General features: G+C 40.7%; 1 protein-coding gene across 1 annotated transcript in view; it reads right to left on the bottom strand.

Moving 5' to 3' along the window:
- Nucleotides 1–2,809: 2,809 nt before the first annotated feature.
- The window catches only part of zgc:113307 (uncharacterized protein LOC553753 homolog), a 37,180-nt gene continuing 21,211 nt past the window's right edge, over nt 2,810–18,778 (bottom strand). The window contains exons 3-4 of the mRNA XM_039749178.1: nt 12,800–13,117; nt 2,810–4,443 (exon numbers count right to left, since the gene is read on the bottom strand). Coding sequence (XP_039605112.1) covers nt 4,292–4,443; nt 12,800–13,117 — 470 coding nt within the window. The 3' untranslated portion in view covers nt 2,810–4,291. The remainder of the gene's footprint in view (nt 4,444–12,799; nt 13,118–18,778) is intronic.

The following is an 18,778-nucleotide window of genomic DNA, read 5'->3' on the forward strand; positions in this document are numbered from 1 at the left end:
TTGCCATCATTCTGGTAGAGGTTGATCTTGGTTTCATCTGTCCAAAGAATGTTTTTCCACAACGGTGCTGGCTTTTTTAGATGTTCTTAAGCAAAGTCCAATCTAGCCTTTCTATTCTTGAGGCTTATGAGTGGCTTGCACCTTGCAGTGCACCCTCTGTATTTACTTTCATGCAGTCTTCTCTTTATGGTAGACTTGGATATCGATACGCCGACCCCCTGGAGAGTGTTGTTCACTTGGTTGGCTGTTGTGAAGGGGTTTCTCTTCACCATGGAAATGATTCTGCGATCATCGACCACTGTTGTCTTCTGTGGACGTCTATTTCTTTTTGCGTTGCTCAGTTCACCAGTGCTTGCTTTCTTTCTCAGGATGTACCAAACTAGATTTTGCCACTCGTAATATTGTAGCAATTTCTCGGATGTGTTTTTTCTGTTTTTGCAGCTTAAGGATGGCTTCTTTCACCTGCATGGAGAGCTCCTTTGACCGCATGTTGTCTGTCCACAGCAAAATCTTCCACATGCAAGCACCACACCTCAAATCAACTCCAGGCCTTTTATCTGCTTAATTGATAAGGACATAATGATGAACTTGAACACACCTGTCCATGAAATACCCATTGAGTCAATTGTTCAATTACTTTTGAGCCCCTGAAATGAAGTGATTGTGTTAAAAAAAATACTTTAGTTCCTTCACATTTTAATGCAATCGTTTTGTTCAACCCACTGAATTAAAGCCGAAAGTCTGAACTTCAACTGCATCTGAGTGGTTTCATTTAAAATTCATTATGGTATTGTACAGAACCAAAATTAGAAAAAAAGTTGTCTCTGTCCAAATATTTATGGACCTAACTGTATCTATAGTATATACTTTCACTACAACTGCATTTCTATTTTGTTGCTTTTTAGTTAGTGTAGGTATTTATAGGTTTAGAGAGGTAAGAAAAGAAATGCCTTGTCAGAACAGGGTCCCCTTTGTCAGAGGGATACTCAGAATCAGGCTTGGGGAGACAAACGATGAACAAGAGAGTAGTACAGTGTAGAGCAGGTCTTCTGACGTATCAGGTCATGATTGCTGAGGGCATGAATCTGTAAAGGAGCAGAGCTAAGTTAATCAGGAGAAGATTGAAGGTGAAGGATTTGAAAGTAACTATAGCAGCTGCATAAAGTGAAACAGCCCAACTTACATTACCTGAAACAGCTTCTTATAGAAACAAAAGTGGAGAAAAAGCACAGAAGAAATCACATATGTCCATTATCACTAGATTATAAAACAACTGAGGGATGCAGTGGGAGCCAGGAGCCCTGTTACAAATATCAAAAAAATGCAACTGTGATCTGTGATTATTGTGCTGAGTAGCACAGTATGACTATGTTATTTATTATTTAGGTTTTGTAGGAAATGTGATATATATATATTGTGGAACTAGCCCAGGACACAGACAAGTAGACATGTTGAAAAGCACCACACGTTTATTTATACTAATATTTACAATAATAAGTGCCACACAACCCACAAACTCCCCCAAAGTCCTGGCCTCACACTGCCTCTTTCTTTCTTCAGGCAGCCTCTTTGCCTCTCCTCTCCTCACAAGTTCTGTCCTTCTCCTCACCCAACTCCAGCCATCGAATGGAGGGAGGCGGCCCCTTTTATACACACCCGGATGTGCTCCAGGTGCCTCCTGGCAATCTTCCACTGGCACTCCCCAGTGTGGTGGTGGTGGTGGCTGCGCACCTGGAAGCACTCCAGGTATCCCCGGTCGCCGGGTGTGGTGGAAGTGCCGAGGTCCAGGGCTCCAAAGGCATCAGGGCGCCCCCTTGGCGGTGACCATGGGCCCCTACAGGGTTGAGCTTCCAAGCTCTGCACCCATGGTCCCCAAAACCACCAGGGCGGTCGCCCCCTCGTGGTCTGGAGGAGGCACTCGCGTCTCGGCAGCATCCTTCAATAAGGGAGCGTAAATAAAGGCGAGCTTCAAAAGGGCGACCTCAATTGGGAGCAGCGAATAAAGGCAAACACAACAAAATTATTACAGAAAATTTATTAGATAAAGGCAATGATTGAACGTATAAAAAGGCGAAAGCAAGAATATTAAAACATCCATTTCCAGATGTGTTTCCCGTTGATAGTTTTCTCCTTTCTGAATGTGTAGCCTTTGACTACGAGTAGATCTGCACCTTTGTTGTTCTTCACATATTCCAGAGCCATTTGAACTAAATTATCTACGAAGGCTTTTATTCGCCGCACTCAATTGAGGTCGCCCTTTTGAAGCTCGCCTTTATTTACGCGGGCCTTTATCTGCCGCGCCCAATTGAGGTTGCCCTTTTGAAGCTCGCCTTTTTGTGCGCGTCCTTATTGAATAGAGCCCGTCCTGGCTAAGATTTGCATTGGGTGTGACAAGGATGGACAGGATTAGAAATGAGCACATTAGAGGGTCAGCTTAAGTTGGACAGTTTGGAGACAAAGTCAGAGAGGCGAGATTGCATTGGTTTGGACATGTGCAGAGGAGAGATGCTGAGTATATTGGGAGAAGGATGCTAAGGATAGAGCTGCCAGGGAAGAGGAAGGCCTAAGCGAAGGTTTATGGATGTGGTGAGAGAAGACATGCAGGTGATGGGTGTAACAAAACAAGATGCAGAGGACAGAAAGATATGGAAGAAGATGATCCGCTGTGGCAATCCCTAATGGGAGCAACCAAACGAAGAAGAAGACTCTCCTCTGCCATGATTAGAGAATGTTGTATCAGAATGTTAGTCACATTATGACTGATCATTTTTGCTTTTTTAAACATATAAAAATGTTGGATCAAAACACCGAAATTTTTTTTTCTTTATTTAAAAGGAACCATACACATTGGAGAAATACAATTGTATTTGTTCACATACCCACAGTCAAATTAACTATTTGCTGTTGGAAGGAACAGGAGGAGATGGCACTACGTCACTTGCAAGATCCAAATATTTTTCTCTCTCAATCATGAGCTAACTGCTTGTAAAAATGATTCATAAGGCTAAAGTCTAACAGTGATTGATTTTCTTTTATCCTGTGTAACACTGCCGATTAAAAGCATTTACTTTTTTGCCTCCTGAGCTTTTTTTTTATCAAGCAGCTGGGAAGAATTAGTTTTTTGATTCTTTTGTTCGAAATGCTTGCAACCTTTGAACATGTCACAGATTTGCCGTTATTACGTTTCTAGTTGCTTAGAGAGAAGACGGCAGCCATGATTGCAGACACAGGATCTGAGAAGAAAGACTTTAAACTCTGGAAGTCATTTTCCAGCTATTTAATCGGAGAACATTCCAGGTCTTACTCTTCTTTAAAAGCCCAGCTGCTGTTGCCCACTAGGAGATGAAGGCGGGCTTGTGAATTGTTAAGAATACGTGTGGCGTGTAACCTGGAAACCCTTACACGGCAGCACAGCTGTTCTCAATGAGGTACAGAAGGACATCTGGTGGGTACCCCTTTGGCTTTATTTTCAACAGGCACTGAGACTGCTGGACACTTTATTCTGAAGCAGAGTTTTTCTGCTTTCACCTACTCACAGGTCCAAAGGTCAGATCTCTGTAAACCATTTACACAGAAAAATACCAGAGAGCTAAAGCAGGCTACAGATGAGAAAAAAAGCCTTGTTGTAAAAAGGCCATCTGCATGTCACTTGTCCTCCTGGTTGGGGTCACTTGGGGCAGAAGTTGATGATGGCAGTCAGGACTCACTCCCAGTCCCACTGTCTTTTGGAGGGAAGCCACACACCTTCAGGGAGAGCATGCAGAAGCCACCCAGACATCCAATAAACAGGGGCTTTTGTTCACTCTAATCACTTCCAAATTGTCAATAGTAGAATGAAGAGAAGACACCGGCCGCTTCTAATCTAACCTTTCCCATCCAAAAGCACATCTTATAACTCATGTGGTGTGCATCAGATGATGAAGACGGTGTCTAATCCCAGCATTGTGGAAGTTTCTGTGGGCTAAATTTACAGAAACATTGGCCTAAATTTGAGTTATTGTGTTGTTGTCCATGAAGGTGCCCTGAAGTAGACTGGCATGCCATCCAGGCCTAGCTCCTGCCTTATACCTGAAGCTGCAGGGATAGGCTTCACCTTTCTATGACTCCATGTTGAAATAAATTCAGCCAATGGATAAATGGATAGTTTTTGGAATTACTATTGCAGTAATTGAAAGTGGGTTTGAACACAAATACAGTATTACAGCAAAATAACACATGGCTGCCAGGGACACAGCAAAAAATTCAAAGAAAGAAGAAGCAACCACTTTACTGGAGATGAACTAAGGAGGTACTAGATGTAGATGTCTCTCAATACCCGGAGGCACAGCACCCAGTCAGAGGGCAGTTGGCTGTATGAAAGTCTGTTCCCATCCAGGCGGAGGAGCTTCATCTTGGAGAAGTTGACTGGTCCCACTGTCCGGCAGAAGCTGCTTGTGTTGAACGCTGTGAGGAACAGACAGAAAGATGGAGTGTGTTATTTACCCCGGTTCTGTAGGTCCATGTACTTTTCATTAAAATATTTTTGTTTTCTAACCATTTTATTTTTGGATTTTCACACATGTAGGACTGTGAGTTTAGGAGAATTCCTTTGTATTACGCAAGGAGTCAGAGGCAGAGATTGAAGGAGCTGCTTGAAGTGGAGAGTCCATCAGCACCTGGCACACAAATATGTGCCTTTGAGTACCAAAACTCAAGAACTTGGAAAAGCTAAGCAATTATGAAACAAACAAAGTGGAACTTGCAGATGTCATGAACATGTGCTTTTAATAACAATGTAAGTAGCAAACTAGTTAAGTTTGCAGATGATACCAAACTAGATGGGCGGGCAAATAATGGAGAATAACTACAGGTAAGCAAGCTCATGAAATGTAATGTAAGTCAGTGATTTTCTAACCTGCTTAATCCTGAACAGGGTGGCAGGGGGCCCCAGATAGCATAGGGCGCAAGGCAGGACCAAACCCTGGACAAGGCACTAGTCCAACACAGGGCAAACATACACACACACACTCCAACCATACACTATGGCCAACTTATTATCGTCAACCCACCTAACCTGCATGTCTTTGGACTGTGGGAGGAAACCCACAAAGACATGGAGAAAACATTAAAACTACACGCAGGGGGGCCCGGGATACAAACCCTGGTCTCCTTACAGCAAGGCAGCAGCGCTACCACCACACCACCGTGCCACCCATCAGTAAAGTAAACACGTTAGATCTGAATAGGAAATGGGAGGTTTAAAATTTGAAAGTGCTGCTTATGAGAAGGACCTGGGAATCAAAATGGACTCATCAATATCTACCTCCACACAGTTTACAGCAGGGGTCCTCAATCACAGTCCTGGAGGGCCGCAGGTTTTTGTTCTAACCCGGCTGCTTAATTAGAAAGAGATGTCAGGTATTTCTCATATCCTAGACTTTCTTCCCCTTTCTAAGGATATCGTCCAAAGGATATGAAGCCTAAATGGATGAGTAATTCTCAGTCCTTCACTTTTTTCTCTTCACTTTCCTTCCAAGTATTTAATTAAACCCAACAGTGCATGATAAATACACACAGAGGTGTAAATGGTAACAAGCTAAATGGAGAAATTCTGGTCTCTTTTGTCATTTGCATGTTATTGATAATTAGGAGCAATTGAAAACCTAGAATACAGCTGTTTAAGACATAAATAAGCAATAAGGGTTCAAAATCTTAACGAGCAAGTTAACTAAAGTGAAGCAAAAGTGTTACTTGAGCAGTAAGTGCATCTTATTAAGCAATTGGGTAGGAGCAAAAACCTGCAGCCACTGCAGCCCACCACGACTGCGATTGAGGACCCCTGGTTTACAGAAACAAGCACAGTGGCTAACAGAATGTTAGATTAAACATCACGATCTGTGAAGTACAAGTCAATGGAGATTATGGTTAATTTATTTAATATAATAGTGAGGCCCGTCCTGGAGTACTAAGTACAGTGTCTGGCTCCACACTACGAAAAAGGCATTGCAGTAATAGAGTCCATAGAAAATGGAAGGTTTCTACGGGGTATGAGCCTCTGAGAAGAGATTCAAAGAGTTCACCCATTTCAGTTTAATCAAACAGAGGCAAAGAGGTGACATGATTAAATTTGATAAAATTGTGAATAGTTTTAGTACAGTGGATCCCAGCTGTTACTTTAAAATGAGTTCTTCAGCATGAACACAATATATAGATAGAAACTTGGGTACTTGTGTACTAAACAGACAGCATGACAAAGGAAAACAGAAATGTTTTGATATTTATTCTATTGAATTTTTATTTTTATATTTTATTCTAATTTTATTTTTATTTCTACCTATTTTAGTGTTGGGCTCCATGGGGGAGGTTTCACTGCCGTCCGCTTAGTATCGAAACTTGTTAAGGTTTATCTATGTTATCAAGTTTTTCTTCCCACAGACTTATTACCATGCAACATGGTAGAGACTGGCATTTCACATACCCCCAAAAGTTAACTCCGTGTTATATTGGAGAAATTGGGTGAATAACACTGAGGAGCTTTGTGGGGCTGAACAGCCTGTTCCCTTCAAAATAATTTTTAATGTTCTAATAACTTTATTTGAAGATAACAATCAATTGCAACTAGTGCAGAATACAGCTGCCAGAATCTTAACTAGAAAAAGAAAATCTGAGCACATCTCCCCACTACACTGGTTACCTGTGTCATTTGGAATTGACTTTAAAATACTTCTTATGGTTTACAAAGCCTTACATAATCTCCCTCCATCTTATATTTCACCTTACACTCCAAATTGTAACCTTAGATCTTCAAATGAGTGTCTGCTTAGAATTCCATGAGCTAAACTTAAAAGAAGTGGTGAGGCGGCCTTCTGCTGTTATGAACCTAAAATCTGGAATAGCCTGCCAATAGGAATTCGCCAGGCTAATACGGTAGAGCACTTTAAAAAACTGCTAAAAACACATTACTTTAACATAGCTTTCTCATGGGTTCATTTTAGTGTAACCCTGATATTTTCTACATGCATTCAGTTATCGTTTATTTCATGGCTCCACAATCCATACTAGCCATACCCTACTTTCTCTGCTGTTCTTTTTCTGGTTTTCTGTGGTGGCGAACTGCACCAGTACCACCTGATCAAAGCAGCATGCAGTTCCTACATTGATGGATTGAAGGCCAGAGGTCCACATGACCATCGTCATCAAATTTCTTCCATGTGAAGCCTGAAAACCATAAGGTCATTTATGTTAGGTAGAATGCCTAGTGGGGGCTGGGTGGTCTTGTGGCCTTGGAACTCCTGCAGATTTTGTTTTTTTTTCTCCAGCCCTTTTTTTCTGTCCTCCTGACCATCAGACCTTACTTTATTCTTTGTTACTTAGTATTGCCTAACCTTATTTTTATATTTTCTTTCTTCAGCTATGTAATTTGTATGAAAATATTCTATATAAATAAATGTATTTGTTGTTGTTTATATATCAAAGTCCCATCAAGAGGGGAAGTAAGCCTTGATCTGCTATGATGATGATGATGATGATGCAGCAGTCTCACAGCTTTTACTTGGCAATCTGTAATGATCAAGAGTGAATTCAGGATTGGTTTTACTGGACAGCAGTGGCTGAAGTTGCTCACATCTCCAGGGACCTGGGTTCTCTTCCCATCCTGGTTTCTATATCTGTATTATGTTTGTACATTCTTGCTGTACATAAATGGATTTTCTTCAATTTCCCCTTACAATATACATACATCAGTGCTAATCTAATTGTGCCCTTCAATTGAGTGGCAACCATATACAATACTGTGCAAAAGTCTTAGACGCTTCAGATAGTTCAAAATTTTATCTCAGATGGTTGTTTTATTTTTTATGTTTATGCTCCTAACATTCCTTTTTCAAAGAGTGAAGCAGTACAATAAGGTAATGGAATGTCCTTAAAGAAAGAAACTAACCTAGTAATAGATCACTGTCTAGTTAAAGCATGTGAGATGCAGGCATTTAGCCCAGTGCTTGATTGAGCAAATCTAACAAACAGGTGCAGATGATCAGTGACATCATGTCTAGGCTGAGCCAAACTGACTAACTGAAACACAAACAGCTGTGCAGAGGAAAGAAAACTGGGCAGGGGCAACCAGACTAAAAAGGTGAGGTTGCTGAACATGTGCCGGTAAAACTGCTGTAATGGATGGACCGACGTCCCAGCTGGGATGGACTCCACTCCTGTATCTTGCTGGGAGGCCAACATGAAGGATACAGAACATAGATACACCAAAATGGTGCATGCCATCAATAGTGGATACAAATCTTGAATGTTGCTGAAATGCCAACACATCAGACAAAATGCATGGGCCATCCCGGGTGGGATAAGTAATAGTCCCTTTCGCAGAGAGGAGGCCACAAACATGGGGCAGAGGGAGACTGCCTCCTCTGTGCAAGTTGTTCTACCATATGCTAGGTGGCAGCTTTCCTTATGACAAACCTTGGTATGGTCACCAGCAGGACAGCTTGGGAGTTGGACTGTCCTGTTGGGTTCTAAGGGGGCCACCAGGGGGAGCTTTTGGGAGGTCAAGGTTTACATTTTTGCCTGACCCTCAAGTGCTTCCCAAAGATGAGTTTCAGAAACTGGAATTACTTCTGGGTCCTCAACTTCACATGCCGAACTGGAGTTGGGAGTGGAAGTTGGACAACAAGGAAAAGAAAATCATTCTACTGCCACATACAGTAGTTTTGCCTTGCTAGAGAAAAGCCTGCACAAGGTCTTGAATAAAAGAAACAAACCCGGGACTGTGTCTGTGCAATTGTGTCTTGGCTTTGGAGTGCTGTTACAGATCACACTGCAAATGCTACACTATGGCAAAAGTGAATGTAGCAACGAGACACAAAGTGGTTGTCCTGCATCAGCAAGGTCTCTCCCAACCAGACAGGTATTTTTTAGATGTGCTGTTCAAACTCTTCAGGAGAAGCACAAATGAACAGACACGGCTAAGAACTGGAAACGTAGTAATCAGCAACAGAAACTGAGTGAACCAAACAAGAAATACATCCAGTTTACTTCCCTTCAGCATCAGAAGATGTCCAGCAATGCTTTCAGCTTAGAACTGGTGGAAATCACTGGGAACTTAAAACAACCTTCTAGGGCAGTGTTTCCCAAACTCAGTCCTGGTGAACCCCTGTGGCTGCAGGTTTTTGTTCCAACCAGCTTCTGTTTTTAATTGAACTCCTGGGCTAATTAAGTGAACTGATATTTCTCAAGTTCTGTGTTTAGGGAACAATATAGAAATTAGAAAACTAAGTTTGCTAAAAAAAAAACAAATTAAAATGTACCAAGCAGTTATATAGGAATAATGTATTTTTTTCTTTTAACAGTATTTTCATCTTGATTTTCATTCTACTTTTCTAGGTCTTCTAATTGTTCAATTAATTCATTATTTACTAATTAGTGGGTCTGACTCTAAAGTAGTGGCTTTTGATTATTCAGTGTTGTTTGCCTGTGAGTCTGCTCTGCTTGTTTTTAATTGTCATTATTAAGATACAACGAAGGGGAAAAACTGCACAGAGAAAGGCCAAAGTATAATGAAATCAACAAAAGAGAGTTAAGCATTATAGCAAAATCAGAAATATTTCTAACTATCTTATAAATGTAAAAATCATGCTGCTAAGCTTTTCTGAATGTTGAATAAGAGAAAAAAAAAATAGCAGCTAATTAAATGAGATCAGCGTTATCAGGTGTTGTCACTGATTAGAAATCTGGTTGGAACAAAATATCCAAAGTCACAAGGGGGCCACAGGACCGAGGTTGGGAAACACTGTATCTAGAGGCTGGAGAAGTTTTATCAGAAGTGGTCTTTAAGAGTTGTAGCGAACAAAGCCATTTCTCAGAGGAAATGAAGTCAAACGACTCACCTATGCACAAAAACACAATGACGGGCTGAGGCACAGAAAAATGGCAGCAGGCGCTCTGGACTATTGAGTCAAATTTTAAAATTTGCAGCTTTTACTGAAAGCAGTTTGTCCAGGAAACCACTGGACAGAAGTACATAGATGAATGTCTACAGGCAACGGTGTAGCATGGTGGAGGTTTCTGGTGGTTTTGTGGGTGCATTTCCACAAAATGAGTTGGTGATTTGATCAAAACTAATGTCTTCCCTCACTGCTTAGATGTTCAGGCAGATTCTTATTCTTCAGAGAGGCATCAGCTTCATTTTGCAGCATTGCAATAACCCCCAAACACACAACCAACTCCATAAAAAACTATCATCAGTGAAAAGAGGAACAGGGAACCCTTCTGTAGATGTTGTGGTCTACATAGCCTTATTGAGCCTGTCTGGGATTACAAGTAAGAAAGCCAAAGTCTGTGCAGTGGAGCAGGAGCAAGTTCTTCAAGAGGAGACCACGTGATGAACTTCAGAAACTACATGACAGTGAACCTAAGAGAAGACAGGGTGGTCACACCAAATTTTGATTTCATTTATGTGGCTGTTTACTGCACTTTCTAGGAAGTTTATTGATTAATAAGTATTATTCATGACATTAGTTTTGAATTCCTGCTTCACCCCATTTCCACACAAGTCCTGAAAGTTTCTTTCTTTCTTTCATTCAACTGACAAAAATAAACAATTCTCTCCTAGCATAACTGAAACTACCCTTCTGGTCTCATTATATTGCCGTTCTTTCCTCGGGTGGCTTAGCATTCATGCATGAACTCTGGGTTTGTCAGAACAAACTTTTTATTAAGCTTTGTTCCATACAAATAGTTCTATTGTATTGTTCACTTTTGCCAGTGTCTCCAGAAATTCCAGGAGATTCTCTGATTATATGTGGAGCTTGACAATACTTTACTTGTCTGCTCAGCCCATCTGCACACCAGCAAGCACTCGTGGGTTTGTACCACTTAGTGCAAATACAAACATCTGGCCGAGTCCCTTGTGACCTGTAGGCTTTTATATTCTCAGAGTTTTGTGCAGAAGGAAACACAGAGAGGGCAAATAAGAGAGCAAGACAAGCAAGTGGAAGAAAAACTTTTCCTTTTCTCTTCCATCCAGGCCCACCGAAGGAGGGAAGTAGGGGGGCCTCCTGTGGGAATCTTTTCAGTTTTTCCATGATCTGATACAAGGCATGCAGTCTTTGGAAATTTTGATTACATTTTCATGCTTGTTGAAAATGGTGTTAGTGAGGTGCAGAGAATGTCCTCCCTGGTAACTATGAAACAGAAAAAGTACACCGCGTGTAAGGCAGAGCCGTAAGTCCTTAACAGTATAGCACCTACACTCCAGTCAGCCAGTCATCCATGCGTGGCCCATTTCTTTGTGGATCACTACAAGTTGGAGAACCGCCTTTGCACTGGTAAATGTTCTACAAACTACTGGCTGTAACCTGATAAGAAGCAGAAACACTTCAGAGTGCAGTAGAGGGCCTCAGGGCAAAAAGTCATCTTATAAAAATAATGGAATATGAATGCTTTACATATGAAGAATAGTGGCAATGATAAAGTAGTATGATATCCAGAAATTCCTTACTAGGAGTGAGTGCAAAAAACAGCAGTGGCTCATCATAGCCAGCTGCCCTGAGGATCCTCAGCAATTGAACTTTTTAGAAAAGTTTAGGTGAGTCCAACAAAGCTTGCCATTCCTAACTACTGAAATCCCCACAAATGCCATCAGGTTCATTTTTGAATGCCTTGAATGACCTACAGTCTACCACATTACTTAGTAACTTTTTCCATGAGCCTATGGTTCACTGTGTGAAGAAAAACTTCCTGTATATGCGAAATTTCCCCTTGACAAGTTTCTGACTGTGTCCCTGTGATCTTGTTGAACTCATTTTAAAGTAACTGACTCAATCCACTGAGGCAATTTCCTTCATAATTTTAAACACTTCAATCATGTCTCCTCTTAATCTTAATCGTAAAAAAGGCTCAGCTCTTTAAATCTTTCCTCATAATTCATTCCCTGTAGCCCTGGAATGAGCCTAGTCACTCTTCTCTTGACCTTTTCTAGTGCCGCTTTGTCCTTTTTGAGGCCTGGAGACCAAAACTGCACACAGTACTCCAGATGAGGCATCACCAGTTCGTTTGCCATGTGCAGAGATGAGGGACATTTCCATTTGAATGGTTGCGTAAATAAGCAAAACTTTTGCTATTAGACTGAAATGAACCCTCATGAACTTCATCACAGACATCTGCACAGTGAGCGTGTTAAAGTTTGGTGTGCCATTGCAGAATTTGGCATTGTAAGCCTTTACTTTTTTGAGGAGGAGGGAACCACGGTCACTGTCACTTCAGAACAGAACATTGAAATGCTGGAGAACTTTTTGCGGCCCTGGAAGAAATGGACGTGGTCTCTGGTTTCAACTGGATGGAGCAACAGCTCATAGCTCATTTGGGAGATGCTTCCGGGGACGCTGATACCCCTGTGCGGCGATGTCAGGTGGCCTTCACATTCGTCTGATCTCGCTTCATGCGGTTTCTTCTTGTGGGATCTCAGATCGAAGGTATACACACCCTGGCCGCAAAACCTTGAAAAATCACCACTATTCCCCTTGAAATGGCTGAACGAGTCATGCAACTGTTCAGAAATCATCTCGAAGAGTGTATTGGTAATGATGGCCACCACCTTATAGACATCATTTTTAAAACACAGTGAAAAAAATCTATTTTGTATACCCTTTCTTGTGTCATAATGGAATTTATTTTATCTTGTAGCGTTTGAAATGTGGTACTTCTTTCTGGCTCACCCTGTACCTTACAGGTTTTTTTTTTTTATTTACTGAACTAAAGTTTGTGTCAGACAAACTTTTTAAAGTTGTTTTCTCAATACCAAAATAAATCGCCTCACCTTCAATGATATTGGCCTCCAGGAATAGATACTGCAGGCTCTCGTGGACCATGGGGATGGAGGTTAGCTGGTTGTAGGACAGATCCATCTCCACAATGGCAGACGTGTTGAAGACGGTGCTGGGCAGCCCGTCATTGGTCAGCTTGTTGTGGCTGAGGCGAAGATATTGTAGGTTCTTGAAGTTTATGAGGCAATTGCCAGGGAGAGCTGTCAGTGAGTTGTTGGACAGATACAGCTGCTGGATGGATGGTGGTAAATAAGTAGGAAACTCAGTCAGGGAGTTATGGCTGAGATCAAGAAGAATGAGAGACTGCAAGCCTGAAAAACGATAAAAGAAAGTTAATACAGAGTTTGCTCTTTTTAAACATTTCAACCAAGCATTTATCCTGCCTTTTCCTCCAGCCTCAACTTCTTCTCTCAAAGGGAGGAGTGTGGCCCACCAGGAGTCACTGAGGCAAGAGGTCAGCTTTGGGACTTTAAAGCTTTCTAGTATGACAGATAATCTTGTTTAGCTTGATGTCTAAATTAAAGCCTGCCCTTCCAGATGAAAAAAATGAGGACAAATGCTCTGCCATCTCCCGGAGTGAAGCATGGCCTCAGGGACACATTTTTGAGTAATAACTTGGCGTTGGGTGATGCCACATTTACAAAAGTAAGCCCTCAGTGTGCACAGCCAGAGAAATCCTAAAAAAGCTCCACATGGATGGGTTTAGTAAAAACAGAGTTTCTTATTTCTTATCCTGCACTTTGTAGTAGCAGATCCATCCGGGGACTGAACTGTTTTTCACCTTCTACATACTGTTTTGATACAGCCCTGCAAATCTAGATACCTCACCAAATACAAATCCTCCAAGTGCCACTATGAAGCATTCGTGTCTTAAATTTCGGAAAGGCTGCCTTTAACTTAGAGGCGCTGGGGTTAGCACTACTGCCTGAAAGTTACTAGAGTTTTAGGTTCAAGTCCCAGTCCGGTTACTCTGTTGTGTGGAGTTTGGACAATTTTACCTCAGGCTTTCACATCTTTGAATCTAACATCCCAAAAATGTGCTGGCTAAGCTACCTCTTTGAGGAAATTTATAATATGACTGCAGAGTTGACTGATCACTACATGAAATTTCTGCAGCTGTAATGAATTAGTGGGTGCGGCATGATGGTGCTGTGGTAACCAGACTAGGGGTCACATCCCAGGTCCTCCATGTGCGAAGCTTGCATGTTCTCTCCATGTCTGTGAGGGTTTCGTCTGGGTGCTCTTGATACTTGCAGGTTAGGTGAACTGGTGATGCTAAATTAGTAATACTGTGTGTTCGGTGTGTGGTTGTGTATGTCCTGGAATGGACTGGTGCCCTGTCCAAGGTTTGCTCCTGCCTTGCATCCTATGCTTGCTGGGATAGCCTCTAGCACCCCCGTTAGAAAATAACATAACAATGAATTAGTGCACATGACAGGTCAAGTTCACTAATTTCTCTGTATTCTTTCCACCACATGCTGATTTTTGTGTTTGATTAAGGGTGGGTGTTTATGTGCCTCCATACACTTAAGCATTGATTCTTGCAACCAATAAGAAATTTACATGAATATCATTGGTCGAAATTAACCTCTATTTTCTGTAAAATTAGAAGTAAAGGAATCCTCCACTTAAAAATGACATTTTTTTAATATATTACTTTCCCCACGTGGTTTGTTGTGAAGGCGGAGAAAAATGTCTAATCTCATGTTTTCATACAGAACAGAGATAACAACCATTCAGTCAGTCAGTCATTTTCCAACCTGCTATATCCTAACACAGGGTCACGGGGGTCTGCTGGAGCCAATCCCAGCCAACACAGGGCACAAGGCAGGAACAAACCCCGGGCAGGGCGCCAGCCCACAACAGATAACAATTATTAAGTATTTAAATGTATTTATGTTGTCAGGATTTATTATGACTTTGATCCTCAAAAAGGCCTTCAGTGTTTTTTCCGTCAATAGGTCTGCTTCCAGTGTTGCTAATGAAATGACCTCTTCAGGCTGGGACCCATGGGTAATTGACTCAGTAGGATTAAAGGATGGCTGTGTGTGCAAATGCTTATCCGATCTGTGGATACCAAATCTCTGAAATATTCAAAGTTTATCTTTGTATTCTTTTCTCACGTGCCCTTTCTGTTTTGGCCCTTTTGTTCTCTCAATCATGATTATTGGGCTTCAGTTTTTTTTTTACTTTATAATTTTTGTGTTTTGTTTTTTATGTGCATCTCACAGTTTTTGCTCAGACTTTTATTTGCCAGTTCATTGACAAAACATTTGTGCTTTATTGTTTTTTTTGTTTTATTGTTTTTCATATTTTTGTGTATTTTCATGATTCATTCATATAAATGTAGTGACATTCCTTCTGATTTGTGGTTGGAGCCCCAGGAGGTGGGGCCATCCTGACAGCAACACTCCTGACCCCTCCCTCCAGCTATTTAGCCAGAGCAGGAAAGGCTCAGAAGTAGGAGAACATTGTGAAGGAGTTCTGAGTATTTCTATTTTCTTTGAGTTTTCTGGTTTGCTTGAAATATTTTGTTTTTTACGTTTGGGTTGTGGATTTCAACTTGTTTACTTAGGATTCCCTTTTAGGCAACTCATTTTTGTCTATTTGTTGCTCTTTTCAGCATTTTGCTTGTATTTTTCTAATAAATCCTTTAGACTTTTGAGTTGCCTTTTGGTACACAAACAATAAAATACAATACAATAGTTTATTTTTGTATAGCCCAAAATCACACAAGAAGTACTGCAGTGGGCTTTAACAGGCCCTGCCTTTTGACAGCCCCCCAGCCTTGACTCTCTAAGAAGACGAGGAAAGAGTTTATGATCATCATTCCTCTTTTGGGGGTTCTTTTATATTTTTGGAGCATGTCTAATTATTTTGCAAGATCACCTTGTTTGGGATCCACTAGGCCAGAAACCTGCAGCTAACAATTTTGAGGTTGACTGCATTTGCGGTGAGTCTCTGTGGGCAGGCTGTGTAGGTTGAATGCGTTTTTGGTGCATTCAGGATACCTCACGCCCATTTTGGTAAGTTTGGATAACAACGCTGAAGGCATATGTGTCTAAGGATTTCCAAACAATATCAAAAACATCTATTAAAAAATCTTGCTTTACTTGTAATGCATAATCCACATGTCAAGTTGTCAAGTTGTATGCTCACCACGTCCCAGACACGGATATGTTTGGTAAAATATTGTTAAAGAAACAACTTTCTGTCCAATGCTGTTGTGTATGAAAATGTAATGCGCTCAAAGGTGACCAAACATTTGAACTGAAGACTGGCCTGCCACCTCATTCACTAATGAAGAGTAGTGATGAGTGGAACCGGAAAGTGTCGATTGACATAAAGTTTTGCAAAGCCTGAACTAAAATGAAGTGCAAAACTGCAAAATGAGTTTTTTGGAGGTTTAAAGTTTTTTTGGGGTTGGAAAACAAAAGCTTAATTCATTCTTCTGTGTATATTTGTTTTCTTTTCTTTAGCTGTTAAGCATGTCATTCGTATTCCACTGGTCACATCAGTTCAATATATGCATCTCATTCACATCGCAGCAGAGATGTTAGTGCATTTTTTAAAAATGTGATATGCAGCATATTTTTCACATAAGGACACACTAAAGCACACCATTGTGGACATCTGCTGGATCTTCTGCTTATTAAAACTTATCACTAAGTCACTGCTGTCTACTCCACCAGGTACCTAGCCACTGCTTTATCCTAGTTCAGGATATGCACACTTCCTTTATAATATCTTTATTTAAATAGTAACTGACTGGAAGGCACATGCAGAATTAATAAATAAAAACTTTTCAAGACAGGAACTACAGTAAATGGCATTTTTCTTGCGTAATTGGTATGAATTTCACTGGAAGCAAATTGCAATTTTTTTCTCAAATATTTTTGTAAAGGAAAACATTAACTTTTGCTGCAATTCATTTTTGCCAAAATCATTTTGCTTATCACTAATCACAAGATCAGCTTAATATCGCAATTCACATGATAACAACATTGCAAGGTTAACGAAAAACAAAATATTAACTTGAAAAGAATACACTTCGGACTTGTGGATATTTGAGATGCTTCAACAAGCAGATGTTCACAGCCTGCTTCTAAATTACCCCAAAGTACTTCAAGTGTGGATATGAAAAGAAATTTAATGACAGGAGACGGGTACACAATTCAAACGTTTCAGCACGTTCAACTTTCCTTCATGAGAGTGTTTTCAAGACCAGGCTTATTTAACTATATTTATTTTAGTAAAAATACATGTTGTGATCTGGGGGGCTGTTCGCATCCCTACAGGTTAAACAAGACGCTGAAAGACTACCTTCACATTGCTCCCTTGCTTGCTGGGCTTACTTGCGGCTGATCTATCGCACGATCCGAGCAGTACTTCGAAGACTTAAAAGTCCGAGCAGCACCTGCCAGTTTTTGATTGATTGTTTTGGTTTTCTCTCTCTGACCTTCCCTGCTCCTGATGCACATTCCTTTGAAGAAGAAGATATGTTTGCATTCTTTTAACTGTGAGACGCAACTGGCATCCCCTTCTTGTGAAGGAGCACGTTTAAAGTTTTGTAAAAGAGAAATGTTTGTTATCAGTGTTTGAATAAAGTTCCTATCGCTACAACCTCCTTTGTTTCTGTGCAAATCTGTGACCCAGGCGTGACAAGTGGTATCAGGAGTGGTTGCACAGATGAACGCAGAGGAATTTTTGATGTTGTGAGCATATGTCTAGACGAGTTGATATGTGGATGCCTGTTCCATTAGAAACTTTATGTTCATTCTGCATGGAAATGTGAGATTAAAAGTTTTTCTCGGGCATCACTATAAACTACCTGCGGTAAGTAGCATGTAATGTTAATTTAAGTTTTGGTGTAATATTATTTAAGCAATAGCTTGCACATCTGAAAAGACACTTGGGAGTGTTCTGTGATTGATTACTATTAAGAACTTTTTTTCACTTTTCTAGTTAACATTTAAAGTTGTTTGTGTGATTTGGAATTAGAAAGAGTTGTGAGTCTGAAGATCTGAATACTGTGCCTGTTTAGCCTTGAGCACTGATTTTTCTATCTAGTGTTAGGTGTGTAATTATTCATACATGACTAGTAGGACTACAATAAGGAGAGTGGGATATAGAGGATGCATGGGAGTGTGAGCATTTGTATGCTTCCTTCACAGTTCCTAACCATAATTCTTCCTAACCCTAATCCTAACCCAACCAAGATAACAACCCAGCTAACTCTGAAAACCTCAACATCTTCTGCCAATCCCATGTTAAAAGGATATCTACAGGGATTGCACATGGATGAAGAACTATCCCTAATGACTTGGGGAGGAGGTCACTCAATTACAGTGGTGTCTTAGTGTTCCTGCAGTTATGGCCAATGTGTTTCAAATGAGAATTTTCCTCTGTTGGCCGCCAATCCTGTTCTGTGTTTATATTTTCTAACCTACGTAGCTTTATAAAAAGGCTTATTTTTAGGTCTTAGTCCAAGATTTCACTTTGTGGCGGCTCTCAGCCAAGAACAACCCATGCGATGTATGATGATGTCAGTCTCTGGCTATCTCTAAAAATTGTTTTTTTTTTTTTTACAGAGATGGATGGGGTGTATGCCAGATTGATTTGCAGATCTGATTTGATTTGAGTGTTGGCCTGGAACAGATAACTGGTTTCTGTATCTGCTGATGCTGTTTTTTTTTAAATCTGTTTAGCACCAAGAACTGTGTTTTGCACTTAAACTGAGATCTGCCTTCTCTGCCTAGGCAGCACTTGTTATGAATAAGTTGTTTATTTAATTGTTTTATGTTTTATTCTTCAGCTTTTTGCTAGGCTGAACACTCATTTTGACTATTTTTTAGCTCCTTATTCTGAATCTGATATCGGTTTGTTTCGATTGGAGCCTTGCTTTTGGTTTTGTTAAATTATCTGGGGTGTTTTTTTACACTATTTTGGTTATTTTTCATTGTGGCCATTTT

The sequence above is a fragment of the Polypterus senegalus genome, chromosome 3 (genome assembly GCF_016835505.1).
Source record: "Polypterus senegalus isolate Bchr_013 chromosome 3, ASM1683550v1, whole genome shotgun sequence".
In the NCBI taxonomy this organism is placed as follows: domain Eukaryota; kingdom Metazoa; phylum Chordata; class Cladistia; order Polypteriformes; family Polypteridae; genus Polypterus; species Polypterus senegalus.